Source organism: Bubalus bubalis, chromosome 4 (genome assembly GCF_019923935.1).
Source record: "Bubalus bubalis isolate 160015118507 breed Murrah chromosome 4, NDDB_SH_1, whole genome shotgun sequence".
Lineage (NCBI taxonomy): Eukaryota > Metazoa > Chordata > Mammalia > Artiodactyla > Bovidae > Bubalus > Bubalus bubalis.
Window position 1 is genome coordinate 158,570,112 of NC_059160.1, and position 22,626 is coordinate 158,592,737.

General features: G+C 36.1%; 1 protein-coding gene across 5 annotated transcripts in view; it reads left to right on the forward strand.

Annotated features, from left to right (window-relative positions):
- Positions 1-22,301, forward strand: part of CCSER2 (coiled-coil serine rich protein 2) — a 168,564-nt gene extending 146,263 nt beyond the window's left edge. For 4 of the 5 annotated variants that reach the window (XM_025284865.3, XM_025284864.3, XM_025284869.3 and 1 more), the window contains one exon: positions 17,538-22,301. In XM_025284865.3, coding sequence (XP_025140650.3) covers positions 17,538-18,356 — 819 coding nt within the window. In that variant the 3' untranslated portion in view covers positions 18,357-22,301. Of the gene's footprint in view, positions 1-6,869; positions 6,955-17,537 lie in introns of all 5 variants that reach the window. The other variant, XM_025284867.3, reaches the window with a different exon arrangement.
- The last annotated feature ends 325 nt before the right edge of the window (positions 22,302-22,626 follow it).

Genomic DNA, 22,626 nt, shown 5'->3' on the forward strand with positions numbered 1-22,626 from the left:
TTGTCTATATCTGAAAAAACAAATCTTGGCCTGGATGTTGAAGGAAATGTGTTAATAACTAAATATCATTTTGGGGAGAAGTAACATCTTTAATATGTTGGGTCTTCCAATCCATAACTAAGATATATCTCTCCATTAGTTTAAGACTTCTTTTGATTTCTTTCATCAGCATTTTAGTTTTCAGAATACAAGTTCCTGTATATGTTCTTAGATTTATTATTTCATTTTTTGAGTGATCATAGATTATATTATTATATTTTAAATTCCAGTTTCCATGTGTTCACTGTTGGTATTTAGAAGCACAGTTGAGTTTTGTGTATTTATCTTGTTGTATCCTGTGAACTTACTGAACTCGCTTATTATTTCTGGGAGTTTTTCTTTTCATTGGGATTTTCTTTGTAGACCATCATGCCATCTGCAAATAGGAATGCTTTCTTTCTTTTTGATCTACATATCTTTATTTCCTTTTCTTGCATTGGTTAGAACTTCCAATACTATGTTGAATAAGAATGGTGAGAGTGAGCATTCTTGCCTTGTTCTTGATCTAAGGGGGGAGCACTCAGTCTTTCTCTAATAAGTAAATTTTAGCTGTAGGTGTATCATAGTGGGAAGGCTGGGGAAATTTTCTTCTATTCCTGGTTTGCTGAGAGGTTTAATCATGAAATGTGTGCTGATTGTTAAATGCTTTTGCTATACTAGTATAATATGAGCATGTGATTTTTTCAGTTTAGCCTGCTGATTGCATTGATTGATTTTTGAATAGTGGATCAGTCTGGTTAACCTAAATCCTACTTGGTCATGGTGTAAAATTCTTTTATATACACTATTTCTTAATTATATACACTAGTCTTTTGTTAAAGATAGTTTACATCTATATTCATGACGGATAATGGTCTGTATTTTTTTTTTTTTTTTGATGCTATTTTTGTCTGGTTTTGTGTTATTAGGTAATTCTGTCCTCATAAATGAGTTGGAAAGCATTCTTTCTTCTACTTTCTGGAAGAGATTGTGTAGAATTGTTGTTAATTCTTTGAAATATTTGATAGCATTTGTCAGTGAAACCATCTGGGCCTGACAGTTTCTTTTTTGGCAGTTTTTAAAGTTATAGACCTATTCAAATGATGTCTTTCATCTCAGATGAGTTTTGATAGTTGGTGGTTTTGAGGAGTTAGTCCATTTCTTCTCAAATTTATGACTAAAAGGTTGTTCATAGTATTCCTTTGTCTTTTTAATGGCTGGGAGACCTATATTGATATCTCACCTGATTTTGTTAATTTGTGTCTTCTCTGTTTTTCTTTGTCAGTCTTTGGTATGTTGATTTTATTGACTTTCTTGTTTTCTTAATTTTCTTTGTTCAGTCTCAGTAGTTTCTATTCTTTGTTATATTCTTCTTTCTACCTCCTTTTGGTTTATTTTGATCTTTACCCCCTCCCAAGTTTCTTCAGGTATGAAGTTTTAGCTTATTGATTTGACATTTATTTTTTCTGTTTTTTCTGCAACTTTTGAAATTTTGTAACTGTGTTAGCTGGTGTATTTTGCCAAATGTTTTCACTTCTGTCTCAAAGGATTTGTTAACAAAATAAGCCACTCCTTATATACAGATACATAATATAAATATTTATTAGAGAGTTGTCTAGTTTACTTTCAATATACTAACATTAAAAGAAAAGAGAAACAGAAACAGCAGAGGATACATCACCAGATTGGGTTTTGACCAACATCCAGACTTAAACAGTGCTGTCAAGTCCTGTGTCACAGCATTTGGACTCCCATTTGGGAAAAGGTCCTGGGCAACACATCTGTTCTGTGGGTGAGATTTAAGATTGCAGTTCAGGGTTCCTGTTTATAATCCCAGGATGCAAACTCATATCATCATCAATCTGTGACCAAATTGGAGCTCTCGTTTCATATTAGTGCTGTTTTGTTGTGTAAAACTTGCAATGTAGTTAAGCCTGGGGCTTGGTTGGCCAGGCCCCCTCCAGGGGCTCAACAATCTCAAGATTTCTCCCCCATCTTAACTGTAGTGCTGCAAGTCTTGCACTCACAGCAGGCAGTCACCCACAGTCTCTCCCAGTCAGGGCAGAGTCTGGGAAGGTCAGAAGCAGGGTCAGAGGCCTGCTCTGCTCTGTCTCTGAAGCCTAAGCAAGACTGTTCATTTAATTTCCCTGACAGAGTCCTGCAGCTTCTGATATTGTGTCACTGCTTCAGCTGTGTCCTACAGCTTTCGATAATATGTATTTACTTTTATATTCATATGTGTGTTTTTTTTAATTTTCCTTGAGAGGACCTATTTGACCCATGATTACGTTGTTTAGTATCCGAGTGTTTGGAAATTTTCCTGTCATCTTTCTGTTACTGGTTTCTCCTTTGATTCCTTTATGCTCAGAGAACACATTCTGTGTAATTTCAGTTCTTTTAGGTTTGTGGTGGTTTATTTCATGGCCTAGGCTATGGTCTGTTTTGGTAAATGTCCTGTGGACTCTTGAAAATAATATGTATTTTGTTGTTGTTAGACAGAGCATTCTACAAATGTTGAGTAGATCCCATTTGTTGATGGTGTCCTTGAGTTCTTCCATATCATTGCTGATTTTATTGTCTACTTGTTTTATCAGTTGTTGAGAGAGAAGTGTTGGACTCTCCACTGTAATTTTGAATTTGGTTATTCTCATTTCAGTTGTGTCAGTTTTGTTTCATGAACAGTTGGTGTGTACACATTTAGGCTTGTTTTGTCTTCTTGGTGGGTTGATTCTTTTATCATTTTATAAGGTCCCTCTCTATTTGATAATTTGCTCTGAATCCTCCTTTATCTGATATTAATGTAGCCACTCTTGCTTTTTTTTGAATGTTTTTTCTGGTATATACTTTTACTATTTTACTTAAAAATACTTACACTTTTATATATAAGGTGGATTTCCTGTGTGCAGCATATAGTTTGGTCATGAACTATCTGCCAATCTGTCTTTTCATTTGTGTCTGAGCACCCTTTATATTAATGGAATTATTGATAACGTTAGGGCTTAAGTCTGCCATTTCTTTGGTTTCATCTTTTTTCCTTTCTTTTATTTTCTGTTTTCTTGCCTTTCTCTGTTTTATTTTTAGTTCTTTTAGAATGCCATTTTGATTTATATGTAGTGTTTTGAGTGTATCTGCTTATAGAGAAAATCATGGTTGCTCTTGGTATTATGTTATATGATATAACTTTGTGTGGTATACTACTAAGCATAGAAATCTTACTTTCATTAGATCTCTTCTTCTCCCCGCTTGTAATATACATGTTTTAAATATTTCCTGTACTTAAGAACTTGCTAACTGAAAGGACCACAAACTCTACAGAGGCAAAAAGACAGTTTATTGGGGAGGGGGGCGGTCTTCAGAATTGCAACTTAGTGGTCACAGTTTTCTAGAGGAAACGAGAATATTATCCCACTGGAGAAAAATGGGCAGAGGGTTTTACAGGAAAAAGATGGAAGTTAATGCACAAGTTATTTACCGAGAGTTTGTACTGGAAGGTAAAATTATTCTATACATACAATAGGGTTATGGAACGCATCTCATTCATTATAAGGGAAAAGTAAGTTTTCTTTAGTTCAGAAGATGTCCAGTTCTCAGCGTTATTCTTCTCTTTTAGCAACTATTCAGCAGTTTTAATTTAGGATCTGCAGCAGGAGTCCAGCATGTGCAGGAAACAGATTAGAAGTCCTCAGGTTACATTGCCATCAAACCTGATGTAGCTCATTTCAAAAACTCTGTAAGACATTGGTGGTAGAGCTAGTGAGGGTGGCAGCCTGCGTTTCCCAGTTGGCCTCTCCTAATGGGAATAGGCGTGCTGGAGCCACCGTGCGTCCCGTGTGTTTAGCAGTTTATTGAGCACAAGTGCTGTGTATCGCCAGGCCACCTCTCTCCTGGTCCTTTGGCAGGGTGCAGCTTTTCCTTGAGACTTTGTTGATTTTGTTTATGTGTGTGTCCATTGGCATTTCCAGATGCTGGCTTCTTCATCACCTAGTCTGGGATACATTCGGTGTTGGTGGAGTGGGAACAGGGAATTTTCTACGATGTTTTTTTTTGGGGGGGGGTTGAATTTCTAGGACCCTAGCTGGTCTGTCTTCTCAACTATACCTTTCAGAGTTCTTTGTTTTAGATTTAATGTCTAGAGTTTTTAGCTGTACTTTGCAGAAGAAAAAGGAGAGTGTATCTGTTGCATCTTGTGTGGAACTAGAATTTTTTCTTCTATTAAATTTTAAGCATAGTGTATTACTTTGATTCTGTGAAAGTCAAGAAGATATAGTTGACACCAAGAAAAGTAAGTAAGCTATTATTATCAGGGTGGTTATCTTTAGTAGAAGAATAAGGAAAATACTCAAATCAACATAATGAAAAGAGGAAGAAAAATTCTGTGAGACAGGTATCCACTAAGAGATATGGATGCTTATAAACAAAATGATTGTAATTTATTTAGGTAGGATCAGAAAAAGCTTTTACAAAATGGTTTGAAATGGAATGGGAAGGCTGGATAGGATTATGATAGCTAGGGTTTTGGAAGTGAAAGGAAGCATTTTTAAGTAGCAAAAATAGAACAAGTAATTTTCTTTGCCTTTTTAGGTAGAAAGTCAAATGTTTGACAGCTATTCAGTCAGCTTAATAGAGGAGTGCCCCTTGGCAGTCACAGGCAGAACTGTTTTTATGTATTATTCACAAGATTCTCTCTTTCTCCTTCTCATGCTCAGGTCCATCCCAGAGATCATGATTTGTGGTCTTGGGGGAATTAAGAATGGGTATCATTGTGTTTGTTTTTTTAAGAGAGACAATTTAATACAAAGTTGATTGTTTTAAGTGCCATATAAATAGAGTTATGAGGTTAAAGAATCACAATGACTGTGGAGTGGGGATATGGAGCAACTGAATTACAACAACTAAAAGTGTTTAGGCAGTTAGAATACCATAGACTAACTGGCTTATAAACAATAGAAATTTATTTCTTGCAATTTTGGAGGCTGGTAGTTCCAAGATCAAGGTACCTGCCTGCTTCCAGATTGTAGACAGCTGTCTTTTCCCTGTGTCCTCACAATGGAAAGGGACGAGGGAGTTCTCTGTGATTTATTTTACAGGGTACTAATTTGGCTCATGAGGGTTCCATTCTTGTGACCTAATTACCACCCAAAGGCCCACCTCCAAACCATCACACTGGGGCAATAGGTTTCAACATGTGAAACTTGGGGGTAGGGACACAAATTCCAGCCCTGATCTTACAATGAAAACTGAGATTTAGAGATCAATGGCTTTCTCAAGGTTATAGGGCTCTTAGAAGATACAGGGGAAAACACAGTTCCCTGATTCCCAGTGGATACTATTTCCATAAACCTCCAGAGAGAACTTCTTGGAGAGGGAATCTCTTGACTGCTGGTTTAGCTTGTATACAAAATCCTTATCTGAAAGTTTCTTTAGCCAGTGCAGTGAGTGGAAATTGACCCTGCTGAAACCCATAGGGAGGGAAGGGCATGCTCCTTCTTAGCTGTGGACTTGCTTTGTGTAAATGTTTTGGGTCAGAACATCTCTTAAGCAGCAAAATGGAGTTCCAGAGTAACATCTATGGAGAGCGCCTGAGGTCATCACCCTATTAAATATTTTCTAATCTATTTCCAAAAATATCCATTGCTAAATTAGTGGAGAAATTACAATAACTTCAAAAGACAGGATTTCTATTTACTAGGATACGCTAAAGATTGTTAATTGTATTTAGGTTCTTATGGCTATTTGTTACCTTAATCAACATAGAAAATCAATCTTCTCTTTTGGTTTTTGCTTTATGGTGAGCAATGTAGAATTACTCATAAATCTAAAGAAGTGTTTGATTATACTGAACCATAGCCAAGGAATTGAAGGTACCGGGGTGGAAATAAGTTTTCTATTTGGACCTGAATGTTCCTGAAATCTCTAAACATCAGTAAAATACACTTGCAATCCTTTAGTACTTCATTTTAATATCAGATTAATTGGTGTGAAAAATTATGCATACTTTCTTTTTACAAATTGAGCTAGGTATGGTGGTGTTTATGGGCTCATTTTTCTTGATGTTATCACAAGTGTTTCTATAGTTTAATGTGTCTCATCAGTGAGGAGGCAAGGAACAGAGAGACATGAGACCTAATCTGGTTCTATTTGTGTGAACAAATTCCCTCTAGAAGACCCAGTTTTACCTGGAACGTGAGGAAATTGAAGTAAATGACATTTCAGTTGTATTCCAGTTCTTATAAGCTGATAAAAATAAGTAAAGCTAAGAAGCCACAAGTTTTTAAAATTAAAAGGTTTGCATGTGTTAGCCGTGGCCTGTATGTCACATTCTTGATATAGTACTCACTCTTACAACTTTCTGAGTCTCTTGAGTGCTCTGGTGGTTCTACTGTCTTCACTAATGTTCTTTATTTTTCTTGCTAATCCTTTGAAAACCTAGGATTTAAAAAAGAAATAAAAAATTTTTGAATGGTAATTTTTAATTGCCTGATTTATTATTGATGCAATTTCTGTGTGTTTAACACCTAAAGTCTGTCTTCCCTTTTAAATGCTTTGATTTTTGCAAAAAACTGTAATGTACTACTTTAAAAAGAGATACAAGCTGATAGATGTTTACCAAAAAAAAAATTACTTCATATGCATTAACCATAAATGTTAGAGGAAATAATTTTTTCTTCATATATGAAAAATAACTAGGTTGGATTAAGATATAATTTTAGTAATTTGGGCTACCTGTATTTTAAAAAATGGAATCCGTCTTTTCATTAACACTGTTGTTTTTTTTAAAGTATGACTGTGGTGTCTCTGTGTTTTGGTTCCCTTTTTTATTATGCCTCCCACCCCCGTCTCTCTCTGCACAGGGTGGGTATTCTGCTCCCTCCTTCTCTCCTTGGCAGGGCTCCTTCCAAGGGATCCCACGGACTGTCCCGCCGCACCGCAGACAGAGTGAGTCTGTGTCTCTCACTCCTATCCTGCTCTGCTTCCCGTTCACGTATCCCCTTTCTGCATGACCGCCCTCCCCAGCACCTCCTCTCTGTCCAGAGTGATCTGCAGGCACATGCTAAACCAGCACTCCCTGGGCTCTCCTCTCTTAATTAATATTTCCTACATCTGCATGTGAACAGACTTTTCCACGTAGAGCCTCAGGAAAGCTGTCTGAAGTTAATGTTGTTCTAATGCCATTTAAACCTGTTGCCGGTGACGCTATACCTACCGACATGCATCTGTCTTTAATGTATTTTCTCTTTTCATGACCTTGAGATAATATGAATAAAGCTTGTTTTTAAATATAGTCATGTTAAAAATGTACACTCTAAATGCAGTGGTAAAATGGACAGATGCATATTGTTTAGGGAGCAGGCTTACTAGACCATTGCACATTTCTTTAAATATTTCCTAATCGAAAGGCTTTGGTTGCGTTTCACTGTTTTCTAATACAGAAATCTTTTAAGTCATTTAAAGGGTGTTTTTAAATAACTAATATGTCTTTATAATTTATCAGCCGCTTTACAGTACAGAAGAAATGACTTTTGAATATGCATGGTTTACTAACATTTCTAATGATTTAGTAACTGTTTGACTTCAAAAAAAAATCTTTGTTTCATTGAATCTGCTTTCCAAAACAGTGTTTATTTGTGTTATATACTTACCTGGTAAGTTGATTATATTTTATCTTTTTTGAAAAGTCACCCAGAAAAGCTAATATTAATGAAAAAGATATTTAAATTTTGTCAGTCACAGTCACTTTTATGCCTTCTCCATGGATTTGCCCTAATTTTTAATTCATATCAATTTTTTCATAAATTATCCTTACCTAAATAATGTGAAGTATCAAAGATCTAAAAGGGGGAAATTTTAAGCAGTTAAAATTTTTAAATGTGATTTATTCAAATAAAATTTTATTTCTTGAATTAGTCAATAGGAAGTATCAACATGAATTTGAGACAAGGTTTGAAATGTATGTTTTGGTCATTATGCCTTTCCTTCCCTTTTGCACTTTTTAAAGAATAGTGGGATAGAGTTTGCATAGGCTTTTATATCAAGTTATTTAGTAGCAAGTTAATTTGTTCAAAGCATTCCTCCCTCCTTCTTTCCCATCTCCCACCACCTTTGTAAATCCTCCTTTTTACTTCCCTTGCTTCAATTAAGTTGCTTTCTTTTCTCCTCTAAAGATTGCTAGCACATAAAGAATTATATACTAAACTACTGGTGAACTGATCTGAATTTCAAAGGACAGTTTTTTTTTTTTTTCTTATTTTTTTTTGATTTTTTTAAAAATTTTATTTTATTTTTAAACTTTACAAAATTGTATTAGTTTTGCCAAATATTTTGATCATGTATTCTTAGGCTGTAGCCATACTGCATTTACCTCAGAAGGACGCGCCTACCTTGGATTTTCTGAAGCCCCCTTTTAGTCCCCGTTCTTTTCCCCACTGTTTTTCTCTTCTATTCTCCTTCCTCTTATCTAGATGCATTATATAATTGGAGTTGACAGTTAACTATTCAGTATTACAGATAGTTTTAGATTTATTTTTTAAAACATGTTTCCCAGAAGCACCCATTTCACTAGTTTCTTATCTGCATACCTTTAGAAATTTCTTGTCCCTCACCTGAGTCATTGGCCCTCCATTTCCAAATGCTTCTTTCTCCTTTGGATTTAGAACTACTTTTTAAATTTCTGTGAAGCAACACTGTCTGTTCTTCCATACTACTATCAAGATCTGTCTTTCTAGCTTTTCTGTAGATGAAACCTCCTTTCTCTGCACCTCCAAGTTAGCAAAAAGAAAGTTTGGTTCTCCAGCATTTGAATGTGTTGGCCTCAATATACATTGAGTCTTTTTCTTGATCATTGAGACCTTTAGGACTTTGTGGAAAGTGATAGAGGACTTGTTCACAGTTTTTTGACAGCTCTTCTTGAGCTTTGAAGGTTCCTTTAAAGGAAATATGTATTAACTGCTACATTATTTGAATTTACCCTGAGAACAGCTGACAGGAATATAAAAATAATAAGTATAAAATAATAACATTATTATTATGTAATGACAAAATAATAGAGGAGAAGGTTGTGAAACAATGGATAAATCCAGTGGTTTTCCAGAGAGTTTGGGAATAGGTCTCCCCTTTTCCTACACTAAACTGCTTATGTAGTCAGTGATACAATATTTGTCTCCACATTTAATCAGTATGTAACTTCCAGTGCTGATTTTTGGAGAGGTTAATTCTGTAAGTGATAGCATGTAGTTGAGAGAGTTCTCTTACATTATTGTATTTCAGTAGTAAGTTCTTTCTGATGCCCTCCTGAACATCAACTTAAGCGAACTGCCTTTTTTGGTAAATGCAGAAGCCAGGTAAGCTTGGCTTATTAGTTTTCAGTAAGATAGTCTGTGTTTGCTTTTGTATTTTAAAATGTGTAAGAGCAGTGGACCTAACACAGGCATAAAGAGATAGCTTGTAGATATTGCAGAGCGTGAAATAACTGATGTTTATGGGACTGTTTAGCTCTGATAACTCTAGAAAGCTGCAGTGGCTAAGGATGTTCTTGGTTAATTTAAGAATATCTCTAAAAAAGATAAAGGAGATAAATGGAAGATAAAGGAGATAAAAGGAAAATCCTGCTCTTTTGTTTAAGTGTCTTTCCCCACCCCTCCCCCCCAGGACATTTTGACCTATCTTTCTTTTCTCAGGTATATTACTAATCTTAACTTGATGATGCTTGTCTTCCAGTTTCAAATTAACTTTTCCCTAGGTTAGAAAATATCTACATTTAGACATTCGAAAGATCTTCCTGTTGTTAGTAGGCACTTCAGCTTTTATCCAAATTGACTTACCAGCTGGCATTAGTTTAGTATTTCTAATTTCCACCTGTGTAAAAGTAGGAATGATAGTTTTATGTGTATATATATAAAAGTTTATATATATATGTAAAACCTACTTCACAGTATGAAAATTTAATAAAAATAATAACTTTTGGCAAGTAAAAGTCTTAATGGTAATCTTAAGTAACAGTTCTTGCCAGAGCATACTGTTTCTAGAAATACTTGACTTTAAAAAGTGTATTGAATACTGCCTATTTCTTACCATGCCTAAAGAGACTTTTAAAATTTGCTCTTTAACACCTTCCTCGAAAGAATTTAGAAATCTTGCTACCTTAGCTTCCATGTGCAGTAACTTAAATTGGAAGAAAAAAGATACTTTTAAGCAAAAGAAGTCCTTAATAATGTTTACATATTAAAAACCCTGTTAAGCCCAAAGTCTATTTTTAAAAAAATTTTATTGAAGTACAGTTGGTTTAGTGTGTGTTTAGTTTCTGCTGTACAACAGAGTGACTCAGTTATACATATATATTTTTTCATATTTTCTTTGAGTATGACTTATCACAGGATATTAAATATAACTCCCTGAGCTATACAGTGGGACCTTGTTGTTTATCCATTTTATATATAATAGTCTGCATCTGCTAATTCCAAATTCCCAGTCCAGACCAGTAGTTTCTTGATATGGTGTTACCTGGCTTGTAAATTTATATAATAATTATAATTAATTATACTCACCAGAGTTATGTTAAGGATAACAATTATATTGTCTTATATTTTCCTCCTCCTCTTATAACCTTCAGTGGTTGTTTTACAAACCTTTTTTGACAACTGACACAAATTCATTTTACATCATAACCTGCTATGTATTTATTGAATGAAACTATACAGCCCAATATATGCATCTGTGTATATTTAAAATTCAGACAAAAGATTCATGAAATATTACTTTCTCTTAGGACATTTGATACGCTCATATTTTCAGTTTTTGTTTTGCTTTTTTCCATATAGTATTATCTGAGCATTTTTCATACAGTAAATATTTCTTAAAAACATCATTTTAATGACTACATGGTAATATGTTATCATGTGACTATGATATGCTTTATTGTTTTCCTGTTGTTTCTGTTTCCCCCTATTAAATAGAGATACTAGAGATATTATTGTAGTGCAGTTTATTCTTGTGTATAGATCAGTGTTCGCACTAGAAGGATGGTTGTTAAAGGGCATGTGCTTTTTAGAATGCTTGATGTGTGTTGCTGAACTGACAAACATGTTCATAAGGTATACCTTAACGCAGCTCAATCTGATTGGCTTCACCATGTGACTGTAATCAATTTTATATGTAAAGATAGCATGTCAGTGTTTTAATGAGAAATTAGCTCGGAGAGTGACTTTTCATGAAAATAAAATATTTTTCAGTGAAGTAGAAAAGTAGTAAGTCAGTAAAAACAGAACAATTTGATTTTACAGTAGGCTATTTTTTTAAATGTAGTTAAGATAGAATATGTGTCCACTGTGTCCATTTTGCAGCTAGTTCAAGTGCATATTAGTCATTGGTTAATTGACTAGAAATGTGCATCAAACATGGTCCTGGAAGCTGCCCTGTAAACGTCAGCATGGGTTAGTTTCTTTCTCAAAAGCTTGCAATTATGAGAAACAAAGCAGTTGCCGTTGTCTGCATAAGCCATTTATACTGCTCCGCAGACTCTGCGGTTGTTTTATTAGCTGTGTGTGTTGCCCTGTCATAGTGCCTGCAGCCCCCTACTCTGGATAAGTATACCATGCATATTGGTCACCAGTGGCATTGTTCTATTATGATGTTTAGTTTTCTCTTTTTTTCTGAAGTATTCTGCATCCCAGAAGTAGATTCTGATGGGTTTTACATCTCAGAGATGTAAACTCATGAAATTTAGGCATCTCATACTGATTATGCCTGTGTGGTAAATTGCTTAAGTCACTATTATTCATGTTTATTCATTATTAATTTTTAAAAGCTGTTAACTGATTAACTTAGAAAAGCCATTGAACTCCTTATTTCAGAAATTGCTTATTTTTAATTTGTATTTATCAGTCAGGTATCTTCCTTAAGTTCTCTTGAGATTTGGGGACATTACTCTAACATCTAGGGAATAAGACATTCTTGGTCTCCCCAAATCCCTGAAAACTTTGATTGGGTTCATGTGAATTATAGAGCAGAATTCATTGGACCCAGTTATGCTAGGGATCCAGTCCTGTCTTCCATCTCTCTAGTGATGTATGGAGCCTTGCTTATAATGTGGAACATCATATTTAAGACATACATGAAGATCAGATTAGTCTTTTATTGCCCTTTAATGCAGCAGTAGTAAACTGAGTTGTGTTTGCAATATGCAAGACTCTGAAGTTATTAAAAATAATTTCTACTTCCTTTATAAGGGATTGCATGCAGTTAAACCATTTTAGGTCTTTGGAGTATGAATATTAATTGTGTCAAAATTCTTTTCAGTATTTTATTTGTGTAAGATTCTTTACGTGATTCCTTTTAAGGGTAAGAAGTTTATATACACTGTGCTGTGGATAGGAATATTTGTATTAACTTATAAACCACTTCAGCAAGTATCAATCTATTGAGATATGTTTTCATTTTATAGAAATCTATTAAAGTAGTGCCTGAAAAAATGCAACAAAAGCAAATACTGTTGGCTGCTACCCAGTCACGGCAGTTCCTTGGTGTTGTATGTGGTCTCTGACACCATTGTCCTGTCTTTTTCTTGTCTCTGCTCTCCCATTATGCTATTGGCAAGGAGTTGAGAAGTTAGTCCATTACTTCTCTGACAAAGCGTGGTACAGTACAATTTCAGATTTTTTCCTACCACCTTCCTCATTGTCACTTTTTTCTCCCCCAGTTTGCATGATGCATGTCAGAGCCTGCATGAAATTACAGGCATGTTACAAGTGGCTCCATTACCATCTTCCTTTTATTCTTTAAAATGTATTAAATATTGATAATAAAGTTATATGTACCAAGGAAAAATAATATTAGGTAATTCCTGTGTCTGTTACGCAGTAGCATTATTATGCTTCAGGACATTTTCTTCTTTCTACCTTACCTAGATTGACATACTTTTTTTTCCATCAGGACTTGATATTTCTAGCTGCCCTCTTACTATTGGTGACTTCAGAACATGAATGTTTACAGAAACTGATACAACTTTTTCCTTATGTTAAAATGCTTGATATCTTTGAAGTGATATGAAACAGAGGTGAAAAGTTTTTCTTAGTGATGAGTGCTGATTTGCATTTCCTTGTGTTCAGTGTATTTCCTCCAGTGGATCACTTGGAACCACCTTTTCCTGGAAATACTGCTTCACAATGTGGCCTGAGTTTGGTATCTGAGCATTTTCCTGTGTAGGACAGATCAGCTAAGAAGGCAATAGGGCATCATCTAAAAGAGTTAATACGTGAATGTTGGTATTGAATCTGCCTTTTGAGTTTTTAAAATAGTCAGCTGGCTATATTGCATATTCTGAGAATCTGTGAGCTCGTTGGACTTAGTATACATAGAACAGTGGAGCTTCCCAGGTGGCTCACTGGTACAGAGTCCGCCTGTCAAGCAGGAGAGGTGGGCTCAGTCTCTGGGTTGGGAAGATCCCCTGGAGGAGGAAATGGCAACCATTCCAGTATTCTTGCTTAGAAAATCCCATGGACAGAGGAGCCTGGCGGGCTACAGTCCAGGGGGTTGCAAAGAGTCTGACATGACTGAGTGACTGAGCATGCGCTCGCACAGAAGAGTCAAGTTTTAGTGCTGCATTTTAAATTCTCTGTCAGTTCAAATTCTGACTTTGCTGTTTGCTAAAGTGTGTGAATTTGAATAACTACTTAATTTCATTTAACCTCAGTTTACTCATTTACAAAAAGATTATACCTTCCACCTGGGGTCTTATGATAATCAGAGATTATGCATGCTATGTAGAGTTTAGCTGTCTACCACTGGGAAGAAGGGAAACCCTTCTTTTACAGTCTGAAGTATATTTCTCAAGTATTTGGAATGTGTCAGGTGTTACGTTGATACTGAGTAGGTTGTATGCATGTTACCATTTCATAGTGATTAACAGCAATTCACTGAGGTGTAGGTGCTGATATTATCCTCATTGTACAAGTCATGAAATTCCATCTCAGAGGAGTAAGATAATTTACCCGGTATCTCATTGATAGATTGAGAAGCCAGAATTTAAACCCAGATCAGTCTGTCTTCAAAAACTAAGTGGTTCAGTACTGTGTTGTACTGGCTCCTTCATATAGCCACATGTAAATTCTCTCTAAATGTTAAATTGCCTTGCATTTCCTAGCTTTGGTTTATCTCCAGGAGGGCACTTGAGGATATGTGTCGTATCAGATATGCCTCCTGTGAATTGAAAATATTTAAATATGACCAACATTATTGAAATATGTATTTGGATTCTAGAAACCTTGTAATCTGTAACAACTAGTTTATTATAATACTATTACAGAATTTGCTTTTCCCCCCTCCAGACCTAGCTACTAAAGGGCCATAGCTTGAATTAATCATTTTCACACCTTTTAACAATCATAAGTGACATTTATTGAGCAATTTTAATGTGCTCTGGGAGGTTCTATCCTAAGTGTTTTACATGTTATAGTCATTTTTAATTATTAGAAATGGAAAATAGTTGAATGCTTGTTAAGACAGTTTCCCTAACACATTTCATTGAGAAATGTCTAGTCTCCAACTAAAAAGCACCTCTGGCATAGCTGGTAAGTCACTATGGGGGGTGCAGGTCATATGGGAGGTGCTGTGTTCAAGTTAACATGTAATGAATCCTTCAGGCTGTGCTTCTAAACTTGAATCATTAAGCTGACCCCAAACTTAGAGAACACATTTTTTAAATTATAAAATTTCTTGTCCATCAGTGTTTTTTAAAAAATTTGTTTAAATTAGTGCTGTATCATTGACCTATGGTAATTTATTACCAAAGAGGCAATTTTGGAATGTACTATTTATCAATAGTTATTCATTTATCCTATAAATATGTATTTAATCCCCATTATGTGGCCTTCCCAGGTGGCACTTGTAAAGAACTGCCTGCCAGTGCAGGAGACACAATAGACATGGGTTCGATCCCTGGGTCAGGTAGATCCCCTGGAGGAGGAAATGGCAACCCACCCCAGTACTCTGGCCTGGAGAATCCCATGGACAGAGGAGCCTGGCCGGCTGTAGTCCATAGAGTCGCAACAAGTTGGATGTGACTGAAGCGACTTGCACACATGCATGCACACACATACATGTGTGAAATACTGAGGATACAAACTACAGCAACAAAAAAAATATGAATAAAGAAAGCATGGTGCATGCCTTAAGGAGCTCGTAGTCTTTGGTTATCTTTGTAAGCAGCACAGAACAGACTTTTAAGATTATCATTGAAGATGCCTGTCAGCCCCTTGCATAATTACTTGGTAGTGCGTGTTGCTGGCACTTTTGACCTTAACCTCTGTAGCCGTTGCATTTGAGAATTCTCAGAATAGTGCGTTGAAGTGTATGTATTCAACTACTGAAGTAAGACTTGAAGTAGCTGAGTCCAGTTAGAAGCACTGAGCTCTTTCAGTCTAGGAATGGGTCTCCATTTTTAAACTTTAGTAACCAACTTTTCTATAAATTATAAGGAGTACTAAAGCTCTACTTATTTGTGACTACAGGGAGTTTCCTGAGATCCCCTAGGCATAGGGGGAATTCGTCCTGCCCTCTGAGTCTTGTGGGCTGCTGAGGTTGTGCAAAGAAAGGACTGGTGGGCAGCTTACCCAGAGGTCTTTTGTTTCTGGATACAGGGCAGTTATCCCATCTTTCATCTTCAAAGCCAGAAACCTAGAACTCACCTTAAACTTCTCTGTTTCACCTTCAAAATCTTTTTCAATCCTTTTCTTTTTTTTTTAACTAATATCCTAATTTAAAACCCATATATTAATAATTCACCTGCGTGTTGGCAGTGGCATACTGTCTGGGTGTTCTGCTTGACAGTCTCATCCCCTTCTGTTACCTTCCTCACTGATTCCACCAGAATGACATTGTAATGACATTGGGTCTTAGGATTCCTCTGCTTAAAATTCCTCAATGTCTCCCATCACCTACTGTACAGAGTCAAGACTACTCAGCCTGATGTGAGTTCCTTTATGAGCTGGCCCTTGCCCACACCTTCTCACCAGCACTGTGCTTGCCAATCAGTCTAACAATTTAAAGTTGCTGGAACATATCATGTTCTTTTTTTGCCTTTGTATTTCGCATCTTGTGGCCTCTACCCTGACTGTTTTTCCCTTCCTGTCTTCTTGGCAAACTCCTGCTCTTCTTAAAACTCAGTTCCGATGTTGGTATTTCTTGGATGCCTTCTGTGACCTCTCTAATGAGGCGTATGTTTTGCTTCTACCTGTTGTTATGCTTGAGACACGGTCTCATCTTTTGTTTATCTGACTCTCTCTCGTCAGGCCTCTCAACCACAGGAATAGCATTGTGTTCAGGTTCATATTTTCCTGTACCTACTACAGTGTGTGACATGCCAGACATTTTAAAAAAAGAATGTGTGGGAGTGTGTATGTATGTGTGTGCATTTAAAACATCTATAGCAACCATCTGCGTATCATGAAAGGACCAATAGGCTTTGTCCCATATACTGTAACTATTTGGGCCATACAAAGATAACTTTAAAAGTCATATTTTCTTTACCGACTGCCCAAAAGTAATAGAAATCGTATATTTCCCTTGATTTGTATAGAATATAATCACACAGTGGGCTCCAGAGACGTGTGTGCAAGGCATGTCAGCCTTAAGAACTTTTCTATTGTAGGCTTCTGAGCTTTAGTTCAGGTTACAGGCAACTTGAAATCTGTTTTACTCTCAGACATCATTCAAAAAAGCTGACTATTTTTAATTTTATTAACAGACATTTATTCCTGGGGAGGGTAAATCCATTTTTCACTTATCGGCCATAACAGAGCCTTAGTTGATCCCTCAAATGGCAGTGAGACAGAACAAATAAACCATGAAAGCCTTTCATTCCGAAACTTTTCAGTAAGAATGTTAAAAGAAACTTAACATTAGCTTAAGACGTTGACCTATTTTTGTGTAAGTGATTAGAATTTCACATCAACTTAGAATATAATCTTCATTCTAAATTGTGTTTATCTGCTGGTAATTTTGATTCTCAATTAAAATTTAGAGGTACAGCACCTGACACTTTTAAATTAATACTTCCTCTAATAAAGTGTTTTGAAGTGGAATACAGCTTTTCTTTAAAAAAAACTTGAAAATGGGTAATATTCTGAAATTCTTAGTGACTGTCTGAATGTTTTATGGAGATTAAACCAAATGACTATATAGAAATCATTCTGTCAAGCTCTCTTTATATAAAGTTTTAAATAATTAGTGAATCAAGATAGGAATCTTTTTTCTTCAATAAACCAGTGCTTTAATATTTTTCTTTTATCCTGTTTGATTTTGGATCTTGTTTAGTGTTTACTGCTTGTACCATTTTTTGTTTGCATCATCACTCATATGTGTCTCATAAATTACTTGAATATTGCAGCTTATTTTTTAATTAAAAAAAAAACCCACATGCTTCTCATATTAAAACATAATAAGTGCCAGCACAGCCTAATTGGAACATATTAATTCTGGGTGGTGTTTCTAAAATGAATTGTTGCTAATGTTGTTTTTAATTTTAATAGCCTCAAGTACTACAGCCTTCCAGCAGCCTTCCCAGACCCACAGACCACACCCAGGGAAAACTAGTAAAGCCACAACGTACCGAGGCCCACAGTGAGTGCACAGGCCAGGGCACACATCAGGTTGTTGTACCTCCAGGTGAAAGCTTTACACACGGCTCGCAACAAGAAAGCAGCAATGGTCTGGAAGACCAGCCTTTTTCTTCAAGCCCGGAATTCACTAAGGATGTGGTGAAGAGTATGCCTTCTGAAGCAAACTTGAACACGACCTTGAATGCTCAAGAGCCTTATCATCTGGCAAATAATCAAATCAGTGACATGCAGTTTGTGCCCACTTCTCTTCAGACACTTCCCCAGTCAAGTACAGATGACCAGGCTAAGAGAGTTGGAAGAAATCAGTCTTCTCCAGAGGGCTACACATCTCAGCCCAAGTCCTCGCAGCTTTTTAAGCCACCCATCTTGAATTCTTTGGTATCTCCTCCAGTTCCTGAAACATCTCCAAATAGGACTCCCACTTATAAGAAGTCACCAATAATCACACAATGTAATTCCGCAAAACTCCAGCCAACATCTTGTCAAACAAATCTTGCAAGTAATCCAAATCCAAAAGCGTCTAAGCTCCGCCCCCCTTCTGGCTCTTTCAAACAAAAACACATAAGCAGCCCCCGACTAGAGCCTCAAAACTTCCAGGCCAAGACAAGCATCCCAAGGCCACTTATAAGAAGAAAAGAAATCATGCAGACTCCTAATGACAATTTGAATTCTGGGGATTGTTTGGCCTCTAATCAATACTCTCGTCTTCCTAAACCAAAGATACATTAAGTGCATAGCCATCACCTGCCAATTTGTTTTTTTTAAAAAACAATTTGTTCCGTAATAGCTTTATGTGTGCAGTTTGCTACCACGATGGAAGTTCCATTGAAAGCTTGCAAATCCTAAAATTAAAACATGGAAGCTTCTACTGGTTTGGCTCTTCTGTTTTATATCCTGGTTGAAGTATATACCATTTGAGCATATTTGTCTCAGGTAAACACGAAAGTTTGCTTACTCATTCAGAGGTCTACAGAAGGCTCTGATCATGTCATCCATTCCTCTGCACATCAGAAACTTCATAACATTCTGCTTAGCAGGCAGCAAATGTGCTTGCTGACGGGTCCCTTTAAGATCTGTATTAATTGTGGTTCTCAGAGCCTCACCCTTTTCTATTTGTCCCTCTGTGAATATGGCTATTATTTTAACTGAAGATTTGGTGATAATGAAAGATAATAGTCTGTAAGCAGAGTTCTGGCCAGTGATTTGTATATTTTAAAGGTCTATGCAAAAGCTCTGTGATGAATAAAGGAGAATGAATTCAGGCTTTTAATGGGAAGTTAATATAAGTTTTATTTTTCCTTGTTATAGTCTCAGTATTTATTTATTTACCAGACAAATTACCCTGGATAAAGTTCTTCATATTATATATATATATGTAAACCAATTATATGTTGCTTTAACATCTTGTTAAACACACACACACACAGATTCACACATAATTTGTATTTGTTTTTGTTACCGGTTGAATTTTGGAAGGCTTGAGTGAAGATACACCTGAAACCTGACCTAAAGATATATTCATTTGTAACATATGTTGGTGCTAGAGTTTTGCTGGTAATTCCGTTTTAAATCCTATAGGCTTATGGATCCATGCTAGCTGTTTTGAGGTTCCACAGTATATATTTTAAATTAAGTCTTTATTGTAATATTTATATTTATTGACTTTCTGCTAATATCCGAGGACTGGAATAATGGACTTGAAATGTTTGCACAGAACTTTGATGGGATATAAATGTCTCATACGTGGGGATTTAAAACTATTTTCTATAGCAAAATGAGTTAAAATATTTTGAGTATAATTATAAATTTAAGTAAGACTATCTTGAGAAAATCAGAATTCATAATAGTTGTGTTCTTCTGGGTTTTCCAGGTTTTCCTTTTATGTTGGTGTGTATTTGAAAAGTAGATTTGGGAAGAAAAATAAAATTGGAAAGGGGAAATTGTGTTTTATTAAAACGTATTAAAAGATATTTCAATGGCAATATGCTTTTTTATTTTAATGTGCTAGGAAGGCAGCTGTGGAACTGCCAAGGGACCATACGCGTTAACCTAATCATGCTGCTGACCGCTTGTCAGGTGGTTCAATGTGCCCTCCTGTTCTCCCAAATCATGGTGTCTCTAGGCTGTTCATCTGCTGCTGCTTTCGTTAGGATTAATGTCTTTCAGACAGACAGTATTTACAAAGTCAATTTTTGTTGTGATCAGTTGACCAAAAATTTATCAAAAGGGATCATGGCCAAAAACTCAGTCACTCAAATTTCTAGTGGTCCCTTTACGAAATGTACATTGCCCCATTTTAGAGAAACAGCACAGCAAGGGCTCTAGTGGAAATCTGAAAAGAGGTGTTTCCTGCCATGTGACGCAGTCACCCCTTCCTGCCAGGGGACCATTCTAGTGGGTCTGCCACTTCACCAGATAGTGGCCCTTCTTGGACTTGGTGATAGGTGAGCAACCCAAGTCTCGGATCAGGCTCTCATCCAACAGCACTCTGCCAGAGAAGCACTAGAGTTTAGAAAGTGTTCACATAATGCAGGTATTGTTACTATGCTAAGTGATGAGGTATATCAGGAATGCTCTTTTTTTTACTTCATAGAGCAAGCAGTCATAGCTGAAGCTGTAAGTGGGTACATGTGGTCTTTTATTTTGAGGAGGAAAGAATACTGTTCTCAGATAGTGCAAATGAGGTGTTTCCCTAAAGTAGAACATACTGATTAGAAGGTTTTGGTTTATTTGGACATTGAACCAAACTCTCAAGAAATGTTACCTTTATCTTTAGGGAAAAAATTTTTAGATATTTACTTTAACCCCCTCGTCTGAGGGCAATGTCTGTGTATGAAAATGTTGACTCCTGCAGTATGTTTATTCGAATCCTTTTCCTGGTCTGTTTTTTATTCCTGATGAAATTGCAGAAATATTAATCCATCAGTTCAATTTCTGTGTACCTTTGTTGAGCCTTAATCTTGGCAAAAGGCTCATCAATATAATTATGAAGCATACTATTATATATAAGAGAAAAAAATCTAGGATGCTTGCACGAAACAACAGAGTATTTGCCTGCAGTTTTCTTTAAAAACTGCAAGAATATTATGCTAGTCTGTCTGCTCCTTAGTAAATGTTAAGTCAGAAATGAGGTGGGGCAGCAGCTCACCTGAGTAATCAGAAATCACTGTCTCAGATTTGGCTTGATCTCTCTGTAGTGCTTCTGTCAGTCAACTCTGTGCCAAATCCCTCTCCATAGGAACTCAGATCACTTTTTTCCTTGGTTCTTGTGATTTTGGTGAAGATGGTTGCAGTGTATGAATTTTTAATCCTGAGGAAGAAGTTTTTATTGGTGTTAATCACATTTGTGAAAGACAAAATAGAGTATGTGGAATTATATATTTGGCTGTTAATGGGATGCATATCAAATTCCTTAAAGATAGCTTGGCCTAAGGAGTTAATCAGTACAGATGCAGATGATTTTGAAGGCGCTAAAGAATTATGTAGTTAATATCATTTAGAATGTTTCTGATAACTGAGACCCTCTAGCTTTTTTCTTTAGGAGTCTCATTTTAATTTGTGCAATATTTTCAGGCATACAACTACTGTTCATTGTATTTATATAGATATTAGAGAACCTTACTAAGTATTTTAACAAGTAAAAATCTGAATATGAGAGAAACTATCAGATTTGCACTTTAAATGAGCTTAATTGCTTGGAGTTGTGCCTGAAATATCGAAATGCCTCCTATTGGGTGTGGCTTCCTTTGTTGAAATGAATTTCTCTATAATTGTTGCTGTTCGAAGTACAGCCTTTCACAGTTGTATTCTAAGCATGTCACTTTTTCCATTAAAGCACTAAGTTCTTTGAATGTCTCATTGTCCCATAAGTATTTTACTCAGACCCATCAAAGAGAACACAGTCCCCATATAGCTGTCACTTCTAGATCTTCCTGTAGCATAGACGGTACAACAGACACAGACGCACTCTGCATTTCTGAGCGGAATCGTCGCAATGGTTTCCTGGTCTCGGGGGCACTGAGGACGTGATCTGGAAGCACCAGACACGCTTGCAGTGGAGAGCAGTGAGACTGCAGCACAGTTTCGGTTTACTCTCAACCTTAAGTTTCGTGCTTTTGAATCAGTTGGGGTGGTTATGTTTGCATGCTTATCCATACATTTGAACATTAATTATAGCTGTAGTACAAATACCTGGCGTTTTTCCTTGGGGATGGTGGCCTTGCTATTTTTCTTAATTCTGATGCCTGAATTATGTTTTAAAATTTTCTTTTCACACCTCCCTTCGATTTTTCTGCTGCAGCAATTTGAAAGAGTGTGTTTGGATACATGATTATGATGGTGAGCACCAATCTACAACTATGCTGTTAAGTAAAGATACATTGTATGTTTTAACCCTACTGGGGGAAAGCTACCCACTTTCTCCTTGGTAAAGCATCACCACAACAAAGTAAAACTGACCCTAAGAATTTAAAATCTCTTAGTCATTGCTGACTAAGAACACCACAGTCTTTACTATCTGCAGTATTGTTTTTCCCATTGACTTAAAAACCAGTTCAGAGTAAATACTGTATATTAGAATTTGCTTGTAAAATGAATTATAAAAACTGGATGTAAAGTCTCTTTCCTGAAAATGTTGGCATAGTAAATAAAATAAAATTCATAATTATAAAAATTTCCTTGTCTTTCTCAACATTGATGTCCACAATGTACTTTTTCTTATACCTTTTTTCCCACAAAAATCTAAAATGTTCGTTTGATTTTTTTTTTCCAAACTCTGTATTATTTCACACACACCCTGTGTGATGACATGTACATCACACTCCCAGCCCTCACTGAGTAAAAGCAATAAATGGATAATAAATTAATAATTTATTTCATTTTCCAAGTTAACTTTATGTGATAGACATTATATATAGGATATTAGAAGTTGCTGCAGGGATATGTCACATTGTTAACCCAAGATGGTTACATAAATGCCAGAAAAAGAGTGAATGAAATT